Genomic DNA, 16,462 nt, shown 5'->3' with positions numbered 1-16,462 from the left:
GGTAATTCCATATAATATGCACCTCCAGAGTTGCTTACTCTCTATTTTATCATCTCAGTTTGTAAGTTGTTACAGAACTTTACAGTATTTAGAACTATGCAGATTATGTTAAGCATTAAACATAAATAACATTAAAATTTCTTGGGTTCTGTTGATCTTCAAATTAAATTTATAAGTTGTTTTTCTTTTACTTCTTACATTTATATAAGCAAATCTACAGGCATCTGTAAGTACATTACATGTTTATGTTCATGACAGCACAATAAAAAAAAGACTGAACAAATTTGAGTTTCATGAAAGGGTGGCTAGGAAAAAGAACATGACTTTGCCAAATGGTTTGCAGAATTGCATCTGAACAAACCAAATTCTGGAACAATATCATTTGGTCTTATGAGATATAGAACTAAAAAAGTGTGTTCATTCTATTTACCATTACTGTAAATCTCTGTGGCTAAGTAACTTGCTTGTCTATTCACTGCCATTTTTTTACAGGAAAACTCAACAAATAGGTTGTATCCATAGGCATATAAATAAATATGGTTCCCTACATGTTTATACTAGCTACCTAAAATACACATAATGTCATCCCATATACATTAGCTAGTTCAGCTGTTATAACATTTAAGTTTATGATAACATATCATTTTAGCATAAGAATTAGCATGTTAGCATAAAACTTTTGTTTCCAAATTTAAATTTACTTTTGAAAAAATTGTTGATGTATGTAATTTATTCTATGTAAAACTACTAACCATTTTTATAAGGAAAATTAAAATCATTTAAACTTTCTCCACCAATACTCAGAGACTAAAAACATGACCTTTCATTAGTGTGTTGGCATGCAGTAACATGTTGCTGTGAAAAGAGTTTTGTGATTTCCACTCACAGAACTGTTGCTCACTCATTGTTTTTTGATTTTTTGCACCTAGAGTCTAGTCTAGAGACTGTGTTTGAAATTCCAGCAGTTTATGAAATACTCCAACCAGCATTCCGGTATCAACATCCATGCCAGAGTTAAAGTCCCTGAAATAACAATTTTGTTATATATTCTGTAAAATATGTACCCTATATTCTGTAAAATATATACCATGAAAAGAAGTCTGATACTGCAAAAGAATTGTTTCTTATTTAAGGATAGTGGTCTCATGAAGTCATTAATTATAACATAGTGGTTTAATTCCTTTTAAAAATCTAATGATAACTGAAATCACCTACAGTAAACAACTCTGTTCAAAAGTTTCGCTATCCTTGAATGTTTGGCTACATTATAAACACACAGATTGACATACAGAGGTTTGAATTGCTATTAAAGGGAAGTTTCCACACATGACTCATTGCAGTTGTAATTAGTGTCTGTGCATAAAGAGTCAGTGAGTTTCTCAGCTCATGAGGTGATGCACTGACTTCAATAGATACTGCACCATGGGGAAGACAAAAGAACTGCCAATGGACCTGCGTGATAAGGTAGTTGAACTTTATATAGCAGGAAAAGGGTATAAAAAGATGTCTCAACACTTGAAAATGCCAGTCAGTTCTGTTCAAACTCTGATTAAGAGGTGAAAAAAAAAGAGGTTCTGTTGATACTAAGCTACGGTCAGGTAGACCAAGAAAGGTTTCACCAATAACTGCCAGAAGAATTGTATACACCTACGGTGAAAAGTACACCATGTAAAGCATGGTGGTGGATCTCTTATGTTTTGTGGCTGTATGAGCTCCAGTGGCACAAGGAAGTTAATAAAAATTGATGGCAAGATGAATGCAGCATGTTATCAGAAAATGCTGGCAGACCATTTGCATTCTACAGCACAAAAGCTGTGCATGCGACACTCTGGATGTTCCAGCATGACAATGATCCAAAGTACACAGCAAGGTTGGCCCTCCAATGGCTAGAGCAAAAAAAGGTAAAGGTTCTGGCATGGCCATCACAGTCTCCCAACCTCAATATCATTGAGCCACTTTGGGGAGATCTCAAACGTGCAAATTTACCAGAACTGGAGGCATTTTTCTAAGAAGAATGGGCAGCTATACCACCCGAGAGAATTCAGTACCTCATGCACAATTATTACAAAAGTCTGCATGATATTATTGATGCTAAAGGGGGCAATACATGATATTAAGTCAAACTTTTAAAAAGGGATTATTTTTTATTTTCTTTTTTGTTATGATTTGTTTGACTTGGTATGACCCGGTATGACTTACATATTAACTTGAGTCATATAAGAAATAAGAGAAATTTGTTTTGCCTTGTCACTCATGTTTTCTTTAAAAAATGGTACATTGCATACAAAAATTATGCAAACTTTTGAGGATTAATTTTATACTAGCCTACTATAATTTTTAAATATACTATAATTTTACAATGAGAATGCTATTACTTGTGATATCTATTGATATTTTGAAAAAACACACACACACACACACACACACACACACACAAAACATGTTGTTCCACATAGTTATGCAGAATGCAGTTTGAAAGCATTCAATGGGTAATAATGAACTTAAAAAAGATCTCTGTTATATGTGCAGCATGGACAGATCAGTTTTCCAAAAATAAACACAATTTAAAACAAAAAAACCTATTTACAGTTCAAGTTACATGATAATATATGCACCCTTCTTGGAGATAACTTAAACAATTTCCTCTTGTAAGTCCATGTACATTTTCTTGCAGTATTTCATTTTAAGATGCCAGTATTGCCTCCCGTAGTTGTTGTTTGGAGGTATACTGCCACCCACCTTCATACATCTTCATTTTAAGGATACTCCAGAGGTTCTCAATAGGATTGAGGTCAGGGGATGATGGTGGCCACACCATGATTTTTTTTTCTCTTTTTATGCCCATAGCAATCAAGGAACCAATGGTGTTTTTGTGGCATGGGATGGTAAATTATCCTGCATGAAAATCATTTTATTTCAGAAGGTGCAATTCTTCTTTCTATACCATAACAGAAAATGGTTTGTTAATACCTCCACATATCCTGTAGAGGTTATTTTGACACTGTCAGGAACCTAAAGGGACCTACCATCTCACTTCCCAATATTCCAGCCCAAATTAATTAACTAACCTGTCTAGGATTCCAGTTGTCTTAAAACATGAAAAATAAAACAAACACTTTCTTTGAAAAAACTAAAACCTAAATATTTATTTTAATGAAATCCTACTGATATGTTACTTGCAAAATAATTAGGAACACGGTGTATGTATGTATGCATATAAATGATTGTAAAATATTTAAATATTTAAGAAATGTCAAAATGTCAATTTCTGATCTTGTTTTAATTTGTACCATTGGATGAAAGTAATGTAATTGCCCGTAAACAACAACAACAACAACAAAAATCACTTTTTACTTATTAAAAAAAAGAAATCAACAAAATGAATATTTCAATGTAGAAGGTTAAGACATGCCCTAATAGCTAGTATTTCCCACTTTGGCCTAAATATCCTCAATGAGATGTTTCTTGTAGCCATCTTCCAGTTTCTGAAAGTTTCCCCTACTTTTCAGTGCAGAATTCTTTCTTCTGTGTGATGTTTGATGGGTTTCTTACATGCACAGTGTTTCTAATCAACACACAGGATCTAGGATTTAGGTCTGTGCTTTAAATTGGCCATTCCAGAATTCTCAGTTTTTTACTTTTTTCAGCCAGTCCTTGGTGGATTTACTGGTGTTTCAGGTCATTGTCATGTTGCAAGGTCCAGTTCAACTTCAGCTTCAATTTGACAGATGGTGTCACAGCATCTTTCGAAACCATGTAGAATTCATAGTGGATTCTATGATGATGAGCTGGCCAGATCCTGCGATAGCAAAGCATCCCCAAACCATAAAATGCTCATATGTTACAATATGGGGTGCCCTAATTTTTTTACATGACTGTGTGTGTGTGTGTATATATATATATATATATATATATATATATATATATATATATATATATATATATATACTGTATAAATATATATATAAGACCTGTCATCATTTTGTTTATCTCTCATCATTTTGTTTACCTCTCATGTGTATATATAGATTTTGTTTCCTAAAGGTAACATTTCATTTGTTTTCCTGAAGGTAAACAAAATCTTCAGGAACATGATGGCGGGTCTTCTGATCATCATGCCAATTATTAAGATCAGTGGATATTACTGGTTCCAATATGCAAATCGCATACTGACTATATGTTAGATTCACCACAAGAGGGCCTCATATTTTAATATTCTCTCTCTCTCTCTCTCTCTCTCTCTCTCTCTCTCTCTCTCTCTCTCTCTCTCTCTGTGTGTGTGTGTGTGTGTGTGTGTGTGTTGCAGTAGTATAGCTTTGTGTTTCCTCGTCAGAGAGGGGGCGATACTGCGCTATCGACAAACGGTATATAGACTCGAGGGCTCTTACTACCAAGACTTGATAGTGGTGTAACAGTGTCACGTGATCAAGACGCGAGAATCCATCCTTGTATTTTGGATATGTGCCTTTTAATGCGTGATCGATTACATACTGGGGCGTGTCTAATAATCACATGTAGATTAGACAGAATAGACGTCCCTTCATCGCAAGCGGCCAACTGAATCATCACAGGGATTCTCAGGGATTCGTGACACTGATTCTGCTGGACGAAAAAATATGGCCCCGGCATCGAGGTAAGACATCGTTAAATCCTTAAAGAAATCAAATATTTCAGCTCATTTTCATATTAAACGGAGGGTACTGGGGTTTTTATTGATGCTGATGCGCATGTCTGGGATATCTTTTGTATCCTAATGCAGCATCCTCTCTCCTCATGTGGCATCGTGTGTGAGACAATGTATAGTAATATCTATTGTCTATAATTACACACTCAAGCACTTTTAATTCTGGTAATATATACAGCATTATTTATAGGAGTTGCCATGACAAAAACTCAATTTGTCGCATAAAATGAGGTATTATTATTATTATTATTATTATTATTATTATTATTATTATTATTATTATTTGTATGAGGAAAATTAGGTTTAGAATAAACAGCAGTATCCCCAGTGAATTAACAGCTAGTTTATTTTACTTGCTATTTAAAGCTGTTTTAGGAGTGAATTAGATGCCATGATAGAGAATATACAGGAAACACACGAAGATAAATGGTAAAGCATCATAAATGGTCACTATATCTTTAAATTAACTCTTTTAATGCTGATTTAACACATGCCTTTTTAATGAACATTAAATAACATACATAAATTGTTGAATGAACTTGTATTAGCAATTTGTTAAATAATGTTAAATGTTATATATATAAAATTGAAATATTCATCATTGTAATATTACCTTCACATAAACGTTTACCTAAATCCTTCAGCATTAAAAAAAAAATCAGATGCCCCTATTTATAGCGACTTTATAGCGAATTCTTTTCATTTATACAACTTGAGGGTTACAGGCCTTGCTCAAGTGCCCAGCAACTTACTGATCATCAGTCCAACACTTTAACCACTTAGTATTGCCCAGTATCAGTTTTACCCAACCTTTGACAGGTGAGACGTGGGCAGTGTGGGCGAGGGTTAACCAATGCAAATCTCAAAATGGCCATTCGGGTTTTCTATGGACAGCCCACACTTTGGCATGCCCACATGAATTCCACCACCACTGTGGGTTGCCCACATTGTTGTGGAGCCAATGTCATGTGATGTACTAATCCAGATAGTAATAATAATTCTTTAAAACATCCATTTATAATATTTATTCATTATTTATCAATTTGTCATGTTTTTTAAACAAACTGTTACAAATAATTCATACTTATTTAACTGCAAGCTTAGACTACAGAGTATAACATGAATATTGTAATATTTCTAGTGATTATTATAGACATTCAGAATAAAACCTTCTTTGTTTACTAAACCAATAAAATATATTTAATAATACTAGTATCCGAGACAGGCCATTTCTACAGCTAAAAACACACAAAAATCCGTAGCCTAAGTGAAATCTAATTGGATCTCATTACAAAAGTGTCACTGTGCTGCACTGTGCTGCACTCTGCAGGTGCTGATTTGATTGAATACCATGTCATCGCTTCATAATGTGTTTGTTCAATCCCAAAATTTATTTGCACCATTCTATTAGCACCTGCTCGAATGGTCCCAAAGATTCCAAAAATATAGAATGTGCTGACTGTATACCTTATTTTGTGTGTGCCCCATCATAATAAAAATAGAATGGGTATATTTAGTGTATGTGTAAGCCTTGTTCTTTGAATATTTGGTTTCTATTCCTCTTATAGCATTTTAAGGAGAAGCTGTGATTAGATGTTTCATCCATTTATTTGAATTGAAATTTCAGATTAAAATAGCTCTTAGGAGGGACTTAAACTTTGTTTATAAAGTGAATGTTAATTCAGCTTTGCAGAAAAAAAGCAGCTGAAAAGGTGAAACTGAATAAACAGTAAAATGGCAAATTCTTTGTAATTTACTACGTTAATTTTCACAGAGGTCTATTCTGAATTGCAGAACACTTAATGAACAAAATAATGGAAAAGATGCATATGACACCAGGCAGGCTTACATATATATGGTCAGCCCCAATTAAAAACATTTTATTTAGTAATATTAAATTGAGCTGATTGTGTGTGTTGCAGCAATTAGGATCTTTAGGTTGAGTTTGATGTCCCTCCACTTCCACCATGCATTTCTAAAAAATATCAGCACATAAAGATAATTGGAGATGTTGTGGGGAAGATTTTTTTTTTGCTTAGTTCATTTGTTCATCTATGAATTGTAATACTGTTTGCTGTAATTGTGAGGGATTGTTCTACAATTAAACACTGGCTTTAACTTTATAAAATAAGGTTTGACTGCATTAATGGCTATTGTGGGGGAGATTTCTGACTATTCACTGTCAAGTGTTGATCCTTTCTTAGTGGACAAAACACTTAACAATAAATCATGACAAATGATTAGAATTATTAACATTTGATTGTTTATGTCAGATGTTTTCTTTGTTTCTTTCACAGCACTTAACCAAACTCTCAGAACAATAACTACCAGAATGCTACAGCACAACAATAACTACCCTTGCCTGGATGTAGCCCATAGAGAGCTGCTCCATGGTTGTAGGCGAAATGGTACTACATTCAGCAGTGCCCTTGGATTTGGTGCAATTCCACTAATTAAAGGTCTTAGGGCTTGGGCAGTAAGTGGAGGATATTCAAGAAGTAAGAGAAAAGCTGCAGCTGCTTCTCAATCATCTGACCGAGTTCATCAGAGCACAAGTGGGACCAGCCATATGAAGACACATTCATTTCATACACCTGGGGTCAGGCAAGGAGGACTTGGAGCTCTGGTGACTGTGGCCACATTGAAGGACTCAGATGGAGGCAGGCAAACCCAGACTCGATGCCTCTTTCTCAAAGCTGAAGGATGTAATTACGTCTGTGCTGTGGGAACCAGAGTGGATGGAAGAAATTCTGGAAAAGGGTGCCAGGATAGTGTAGGAATCTGTGATGGCAAACCTGTCAGAAAGTGGAGAAAGTCTAGCAAGAGGCCAAAATCCATTTCAGTAGTTGAGAATAAAGAGGGAATTGCCTCAGGAAAACTGGAACTTTTGGACAAATGTTCCATAACACAGTGCCTAAAGGCAAAAAGTGGCCTGACAGCGATTAACAATGATGAAGATCGTCAAAATAGGTCAGAGTTTTCCGCTCCAGATGAGACGTGTGAACCAGACACGTGTATCTCCTTTACCAAATGTGATTCTAGCACAGAAGCGAAGGAAGACTCAGAACTAGCCTCTTGCCCGAAACTCAACAGTTGTGAGATTTTTGTGGAACAAAACATACCCATTTCTACCAATGACTGCATAGATAAGACAACAGAAATCAGTAAACATGAAAATAATCTTACAGCTGATGTGAACCTGGATCATGTTTTTAAATCCAAGGAAATTTTTATGCTAAACTCTGAAAAGCATAGTCCAGGACTTGGAAATGGAATCTTATCCGCTGTTAATCACAGCCACTGTAACACCACAGACACTATTATATATGAGATGGATGTTTTAGAAGAAGATAGAAATCTGAATATGGATGGATCCAACGTATTTGGTGTATCCAAAAAGCTTGGACTAGTGTCTGAAGTACTTTCAGAGGACAGTAATAAGACAAATGAAACTTTGTTAACCAATAGTCACAGCCACTGTGAGGAGACCATCATAACCCCTGCACCCAGCAACCATTCAGATGACACTTTATTAACAATTACACAAGTGGAACAGGAGTTAAAGAAAAGAGTAGATGACAGTTTTGTTACCCATGACATGGAAAAGATTGTCCATTTTGCTGAACTGAAGAAAGACACTGGTCATTTTAGTGAATCAGTAGATGAGTACTGGGGGTCCTCTACATGTTTTTCTCATTATAAGCAGGAAAAAATGAGGGAAGTAAATATAAGTAAATTTGAGGATAGAAAAAAAGTAAACACCACAAATGAGGCTTTTGAAGAGCTTTCTAATTCATCATCACAAGGTTCTGGCTCTTTCAGTGTTGCTAATGCTATTATATCCCTTCCTAATCCGGCCCCCACCTCAAACACAACTGCCCTCAAATCCATAAGTAGGCAGCAACAGGAGGAGACCGAGGGTATGAGATTAGCACTGAAAACAGATTTGGAGCTGCTAGAAAAGCAGAAGAGAGGCCAGGAAGCGGACAAAGTGGCGAACGAAGAATGTGAAGTGGTGGATGAGGAAGATGTGGATGAGTTTGGAGTCTTTATGAAGGCAGGAGATGAGCAGATCTGGAATGAAGGATTCAACGAGCTAAAAAAAGTGCCTTGTGAGAAGCATGCTGGCATTGGTGAGTGAGTTTTATAACTTCATTGTAGTCTGTAGTGTTTATTACTTGTTCTGTCCCACTGCCCCAGGTTGTTTGTTAATATTTTATAGCATTGTATTTGTAAGATCCCCATCCCAGTGATGATATTGATATGTATGTATGTATGTATGTATGTATGTATGTATGTATGTATTTATTTATTTATTTCTTTTTTTGCTATACCTAACATTATTCTAGGCTGATCTTGATTCCTGCAGGCACAACTTCTCATTAATTCACTGGGAATGCATCTCTCTCTCTCTCTCTCTCTCTCTCTCTCTCTCTCTCTTTCTCTCTTTACTCCTTATAAGCTTTATATTGAGTACAGCTCAAAAGGGCTAACAGTGGCCAACAGAAAGAATACTTTGAGAATTACAAAGTGGATATTGTATACTGTATGTAGATATAGTAGATATACTGGGATGGATCACTAGAGATCATTGGTATGGTATTTGCCATTAAAATATTTTGTTTGGCTTGCAGATTCAAAATGACAACACAGGGCATACATCACACGGCCTTTTTACACCTGGTCACTTCATGTGTTTTCTCTGATCCGATCGTGATCTGATTTGTTAAAACTGTTCCATTTACATTAGGCTACATAAATGCGTCTTGGCGAATCGGATATCAGTCTGATCTTTCTACTCCCGCCCAAAATGCAAATATATTTTACCTCATTTCCGGGGTAATTAAAATGGAACACGCTTTGGTGTATGCGGTTTTCAGAATGCAATCAAAAAGAAGACAAAAAAAACTTGTTACAACGGTTATGCTACAAAAACAGCATTTACTGTTTGCTGCATTTTCGCTGGCAGCAGCAGTGCATTTTAAGACCTAGCAAGACACCTGGGTGAAAGATCACCTGCGAGTGACGTACTTCCGTTTAGGTACCACTGACGTATGTGACGTATGTGGAATGTGTAAATGAACCACATTCATTTACATCTGTCCAGTTTCATCTGATATGCGTCCCAGACCACCTCCTGAAGGGGTTTAAATGATTGGATTTATATTTGTCTCGAAAACGTTTCAGAGGGCATTTAGACCTGGTCTTTTTACCATCGGATAGCTATCTGATCACAGAAAATGCATGAAGTGACCAGGTGTAAAAAGCCCCACAGTATTTTATATATATATTTTTTTTTGTATTCTTAAGAGGTGTGGTTAACATGCTTCTTACACTAGATAATAAACACTAAATTATAAAAGTTAATACTATATTTTGCAGTTTTTCAAAGATGTATTTCAAAGATTTACTATTTCAAAGCATTGCCTGCATATACAGCATATTTACTTTCTTTTCTTTAATTTTAAAATGCTTTATCTAGATAATTTGCTTCACACCAGAAAAACAATTTCACACTTTGAAGAATATATCAAGAGTTATTCAATCATTCAATGATTTTGAGCTGAAATTTTTACAGCTGATCTAAAGAATCATCAAAAGAAGAAAAAGAAAAAAATCATATTTCATAAACAATGTTGGCCTCCTGGTGGTCCAGCGGCAGGATCCCGCTCTCTCCCGACTCCCGGGCAGGGCACTAACACAGCCACTGAAGAATTAACTCTCAGTGCCGCTCCCAAGCCCAGATAAAATGGGAGGGTTGTGTCAGTAAGGGCATACGATGTAAAACCTGTGCCAAAATCTAATATGCGGACCGTGTTATCTGCCGTGGCGTCCCCAAACAGGGAGCAGTTGAAAGAAAAAAAAAATTACATAAACAATGTTATTTGTATAACATTAGAATGTATTTGGAGGGATTTCAGCTATTCATTTACATGAGTGTTACAAAAAATTCAAATCTGTGGGAGAATTTATGCGTACACCTATGCTTGACTCATAGTAAAATGCTTCATAGTATAATCTTCTAGTACAGATTTTAAAAAATCTGGCCTATTTTTAAAAAAAAATTGGTGAACTAGCCTATTTGTTCTATTTTGTGAACATACAAAAGCCAGTTTGTACGAAATGATTTATTCATACAGTTTGCACACTGAACAAGTGGTTATAAAGTCAAATTAAAGTAACAGATTTCAAGCAACAAATGACCTGGTTAATTGTCATTTTTAGTAAGGAGAACATTTTGGTTTGTTTTTTTTCCGCCAAACTACTGTTTAAGGCTGATCCTCATATGGCAGGTGGTATGTACAGGCAGTAAACAAAATAGGCTGCTTTGTTCAGTTGTGAAATAATGTCATTGAAGTAGATCAGTTAAGAAAATGGGCCAATGGTGAAAATTGTTTCATGCGTTATAATATTACACATCAAAACACCTAAAATAGCATAATGACAAGCATTCAGCGTTCACTCAGGAATATAACACATGAATATAATACAATTTCATTTTCAAGTTCATTTTAAACTTTTTTGCCATAGATAACATTTGCTGTAACGTGCCAATCAATTGAATTTTACCTAAGGATTTATTGCAACTGAAATTTGATTTAGAAACTATCGAAACACCTATGTTTGTTTCAACAGACATTAGAAACAACTCGGTTTTAAATGAATGCCCATTCTGGATTTCCGATTGGACCAGAGACATGTCAATCAAGCAATCAGAGACAAGATGGACTGCCTTCAAGCAGGAAGAGGTCAACAGAGGAGCAGAGAAGGAGTGCTGGTTTTCGACCGCCGTGGAAAACATGCATCTCACACACTCATCTCTTATTACTGTGGTACATGTGAATCTTTTGATCTATTTGCCATAGAAAGTCATAGAAAACTGAAATCATCCTCCTTTAATTCTATATTTTAATTTATTTTAGCCTAATTAACAATTGCATGGTCCACAACAACTTCTATATACAAATAAATAACACCAGGTATCAAAAACACACAACACAACAGATTTTAATATGTAGCCAAGTATATTCCAAAAACTAAACCAAGATTTAGAAAGCATTCAGGGGGGGAAAAAGCACCTCTAGCACTGCGTGACTCAGGATTTGGGAAACAATGAGCCTCACTTTAAAACAGAATATTCTTGAGACATGTGAGCCATCTATCCAGCAGCATAAACTAGGATGAAATTGTGTCATGCAACAGGACAATGATTCCAAGCACACCAGAAAAAAATCAAGGTGCTAGAATGGCCAAGTCCAAGCCTAGACCTCAACTCATGATGCTGTGGTAGGATTTAAAGAGAGCTGTGCATGTTGGAATGTTTCAATGAAAAATGACCCAAATGTCTCCAAAATGATGCAAGAACCTGACAAACTTTAGAAAAGTTTTCTTTAGTTATTCATGCTGAAGGTGGTATTTTTGGGAGTAAAGGACTACATATTGAAATCTGTTGTGATCTCCTGAGTTTATTTATTATAGAAATTGCTGAGGACCATACAATTGATATATAGTTCCTGATAAATAAACAAAATTGGAGGGTGTACTTTCTTTTTCCCATAAGAGTATTTATTCAGAATGATGTGCACATATGTACACACATGACATACAGGCTTTGCTCTGTACAAACTAGTTTAAACTGCACAGTATTCACTTGGCACATTAATCATAAATATTTAGTATTTTTTAGTATCTTGGAATTTGTGTTTTTATAGTAGATAAGACATGTCTATCAATAATTATGAAACTAATGTTTATCTACTGTTTTTCATGAATGGTCTCCATTTGTGTGTGTGTGTGTTTGTGTGTGTGCAGCCAAATGTGTTTTTAGAGGCCTTTCCTGATCTAAAATCCTCCTGTGGAGATTCTGACTGCATTCCCACATTGGCAGAGCAGCTTCGAGGATCTGCAGCAGAAAACAGACCCGGAAATAATCGGTAAATCTGAGTAAATCTGATTGTTATAGATTTCATTGGCATAACATTTTAGAATGTGGAGTAATTGAGTATTGCAAAGTACAGCTAAAGCTTAGCCTTTGATTGTGTCTGTAGTGTCCTGTGTCCTGTTAAATTAAATTTTATAATACAACTGTAACCTTAATATCCATCTTTTCTTTTTCTTAATAATGATCAGTGTAAATAGTGCTCTTAGAAACCCAGCTCCAAACAGCCTTCATGAACATTATGAACAATTTTAAGATCAAAATCAGATGAACATCCTGTAAAATATAGCTAAATTGTAACTAAAACATGATTGCATTAGAGCAACTGACCCAGACACAAAAAACATTCATACATTCATTAATTTTCAGTAACTGCTTAAAGCTGATCATGATCATGGTTCCACTGTGTGGGTCGGAACACATCGTGATTTTAGGTTGCTTTATGGTGATTTGTTCATTAGATAGATAAAACTTTATTGTCATAGTACAGGTACACAGCAATGTGTAAATAGAGAAGTGGCATATGTACAGCATGTAATATATATATATATATATATATATATATATATATATATATATATATATATATATATATATATATATATATATATATGTAAACATATGTAAAGTGAATAAATATAAAGGCTATAAGATACACATAATTAAAATAGTGCAGATGTATGTAAAGCACAATTATTCACCTATTTTGGTTATACTAGAACAGCGTTATTAATGCCCTCTTGTGGAAATGTAAGAATATTGCACTATTGCATCACGCTACTAATATAGCAAGATTATATGCACTAATTTTTTTGTGGAAAATTAATGCTGTAGGTAAAAAATTATTAAACAGCAAGAGACCAGCTCAGGCTCCACTCCTGTCAACGAAAAATAGGAAACTGCTGCAAAAATAAATAATAAAATGCACCATTTCACTCTTTGAAAAAAATGTGACTCAGTTACAAATTGATTCTCTGACTGATACTTACACACTGCCTCTCTGTTACTGAATTATGTGAAATATAAACTATCTTTAAGGAGGCAGAGTATGTTGGACAACCTTCAGGATCTGGACCGCATGATTGGTGCGAAATACAAGGTGGCAGAGTCTCTGTCTCGTAAGCTTCTCCTACAGTCATTGAACTTGAGGACTCTGAACCCTGTAAGTTCAATTGTTGTTTATTTTTGGTGCTTTAGAAAAAAGCATTCCATACACAATACTTCCATTTATATATTTGTAAAAGGAAAGATACTTGTAGTAAAATTACACTACAATGATACACCCAGCTTTAAATACTGTATATTTGTCTGAAAGCATAAAACTGTCACATGTAGGTTTATGCTATAATTGTGATTTCTTTCTTCAGGAGCGTGCAGGTGGCCGTAAACAGAACACAGCAAGGCTTTCACCGAACCTTCCCACATCCAACCAGCAGTTAGCAGCTAACGCTAAAAGAAGACTCTCTTATGACATCAATAGGAACATCATGTCATAGTTTCTCCCAATTTTAAATCACTCTATTCTACTGCTGGAAAAAGGATAAACTTCATATGAAAACAAGCATAAATGTTTTTTTGCTATAAGGCCTGTACCTTCTGTTCTCTCTGCAGTCACGTGGGAGATTTGTCGTATACTTATGTCTGTTAGTATTTTGGTCTGTTCATTTCTCCAACAATCTATTTAAAAACAAAAGACATCACATGCATCCTGATGTTGCAAATAATAATAATAAAAAAGGCCTGACATTCCTGGGTCAACAAGGATCAGCTTGATCATTTACTTAACACTTACTAACTATAGAGTGAATTTTACTACCAGTTTTGATTAGACAATAAAAGCATTTACCTAATGTTAGTTTGTTTGTACTTAACCTCAAATATGTAATGCTGAAGATGGAAAATTGATGTTAGTGGCCAACTAGTTAGCTGGTTAATTTGCCAGACTACAGTTATTTCTTTTTTTCATACATTCATCATTTACATTGTGTGTCTTGGTGGCCGACGCAGAGAACACTGGGCGCTATGTTATAATCCATCACAGGACACCACAGGACACACACATCCAAACATCTATTCCTACATACAGTAAGGACAATTTAGCGCAATACACCTACTGGCATATATTTGGGAGGTAGGAGGAAATTGGAGAACCTGAAGTGAAACCACAGGAACACTGGATGAACATAGGAAGGAGAGAAACACATCACAAACAGTAACAAATGCTATATTATGTAATTACATTATGCCTGGATAATTAAAAGCCTAGGCTAGGGATAATTTGGCATGATTCAACAATTTAACATGATGCAATGACCCAATCAGTTTTTTCCCTTATTGACCCAGGGATTCATTTGCTCATTTGGAAGATGATAGCATAGAGATATAAATAGCATAAATAAAGCAAGAGACACAATAAGCAAAATAAATACATTTCTTTTGAAGGGCTCAATAGCAGCACTCTGAAATTAGTTTTCAATTCACCAATTAGGACTTTTATATAAATTATATGACACTGAGCTAAAACATATTTACTAGTCTTGTGCCAAAACTTTATTCATGCTGTTACACTTTACATTTTCTTCTTTGTAATGAACTTTTAAATGCACTTATTGTTCTGGTTCTTGTCTATCCAATTTCACTTGTTCAGAATAAATATTTGTTGTCCAATCTAACATCCTGTCTCACTGTTCAGAGAAATGAATGATTAATAATTGGATTTTTTTTTTTTCAGAAAATTAAAATCAAACTGCTTTTATTGTTTTTCATTGGAATCTGCAGTGTGCTATTTTTACCAAACATGAAATTCTGAAGAATAAAGACTGTATTTTCTCAGTTTGTAGATCATGTATTCCTGTCATGTTGATTAATATAATAATAATGATGATAATAATAATAATAATAATAATAATAATAATAATAATAATAATAATAATAAAAAAGAATCAGTGGATTTGACTTTGTTTCTGCAAATGTCTGATTGTGGTTGCAAAGCACCATTTTCTTTCGATTTTTCCCAGTGATGGATGAAACAGTTAAAGGAAAAATTGTCCTGAAATGTATGCATGGTGCTTGATTCTTTCATTTTAAAGATGCACATCAAAATACATCTTTTATCTCAGTAAATATACAGGTTCATATAATAGCAGAAACAGTCCATATTTTTAATTTATTCGTTCGTCTTCAGTAACCACTTTATCCTGGTCAGGGTTGAGGTGAATTTGAAGCCTACCTTGGGAACATTCTACACAGCAGGAATGCACCCTGGTTTAGATGTGAGTTCATTACACACAATGCACACAATCATTTACACCTTTGAGTAGATCTAGCATAGTCAGATTCACCTCAACCATGATGGATAAAACCCAGACTGTGTATGGAGCTGTGAGGCAGCAAGGCCACCCACTTTATCATTATACCACTCAAGAGTCTGTATTATGCAAATTAAATCATATAATTTAAAATATCAGTAAAATATATTAAAATCAAATATAAAATACATCAAATAACTTAAAAAATATAGTGTTTTTTTTTTTTTAATTAAAGTTAGACCTGCTATTAGAAGCAACCAGGTTCAAGACTAATGATGCAAATTCCCAAAGAAAATCAGAATATATTTGCGGGCTTTGTAATTAGTTGAATTAACAGGACTGTTGTTGTTTTTTTTATTTACTTCAAATAAATATCTTTTTTGGTGGCTACATATGTTACTATAAATAATGCCAAGTTTGTCAAATTCACACATCCAGGTTTTTGTTTTTATGTGGTTCAAATTGTCAGTTATGTAAATATGTTCAGTTCCTTTTGGCTTTCTGTTTTTCCACACAGTTATATATTTGTTT

The 16,462-nt window shown here is 34.7% G+C and overlaps 2 protein-coding genes across 3 annotated transcripts in view; one reads left to right on the top strand and one right to left on the bottom strand.

The window, feature by feature from the left end:
- The window catches only part of LOC132851049 (latent-transforming growth factor beta-binding protein 4), a 424,131-nt gene that overhangs the window by 195,081 nt on the left and 212,588 nt on the right, over positions 1-16,462 (bottom strand). The gene's annotated exons all lie outside the window — the stretch shown is intronic.
- si:ch211-14c7.2 (uncharacterized) lies at positions 4,369-15,334 on the top strand. The gene is made up of 6 exons (XM_060878571.1): positions 4,369-4,633; positions 6,982-8,817; positions 11,321-11,517; positions 12,497-12,618; positions 13,662-13,785; positions 13,991-15,334. The coding sequence occupies exons 2-6, from the start codon at positions 7,017-7,019 to the stop codon at positions 14,117-14,119; spliced, it is 2,373 nt and encodes a 790-aa protein (XP_060734554.1). The 5' UTR covers positions 4,369-4,633; positions 6,982-7,016; the 3' UTR covers positions 14,120-15,334.

Source organism: Tachysurus vachellii, chromosome 9 (assembly GCF_030014155.1).
Source record: "Tachysurus vachellii isolate PV-2020 chromosome 9, HZAU_Pvac_v1, whole genome shotgun sequence".
Classification (NCBI taxonomy): domain Eukaryota; kingdom Metazoa; phylum Chordata; class Actinopteri; order Siluriformes; family Bagridae; genus Tachysurus; species Tachysurus vachellii.
Note: the sequence above shows the minus strand (reverse complement) of the source record. Positions and strands in the feature narration are given on the sequence as shown.

Bases quoted from the DNA above. Each gene is read 5' to 3' on its own strand.
- si:ch211-14c7.2 (XM_060878571.1), top strand. From the start codon at position 7,017: ATGCTACAGCACAACAATAACTACCCTTGCCTGGATGTAGCCCATAGA. The intron at 11,518-12,496 runs GTACATGTGAAT...GTGTGTGTGCAG, and splicing joins ACTCATCTCTTATTACTGTG to CCAAATGTGTTTTTAGAGGC. The intron at 12,619-13,661 runs GTAAATCTGAGT...ACTATCTTTAAG, and splicing joins AACAGACCCGGAAATAATCG to GAGGCAGAGTATGTTGGACA.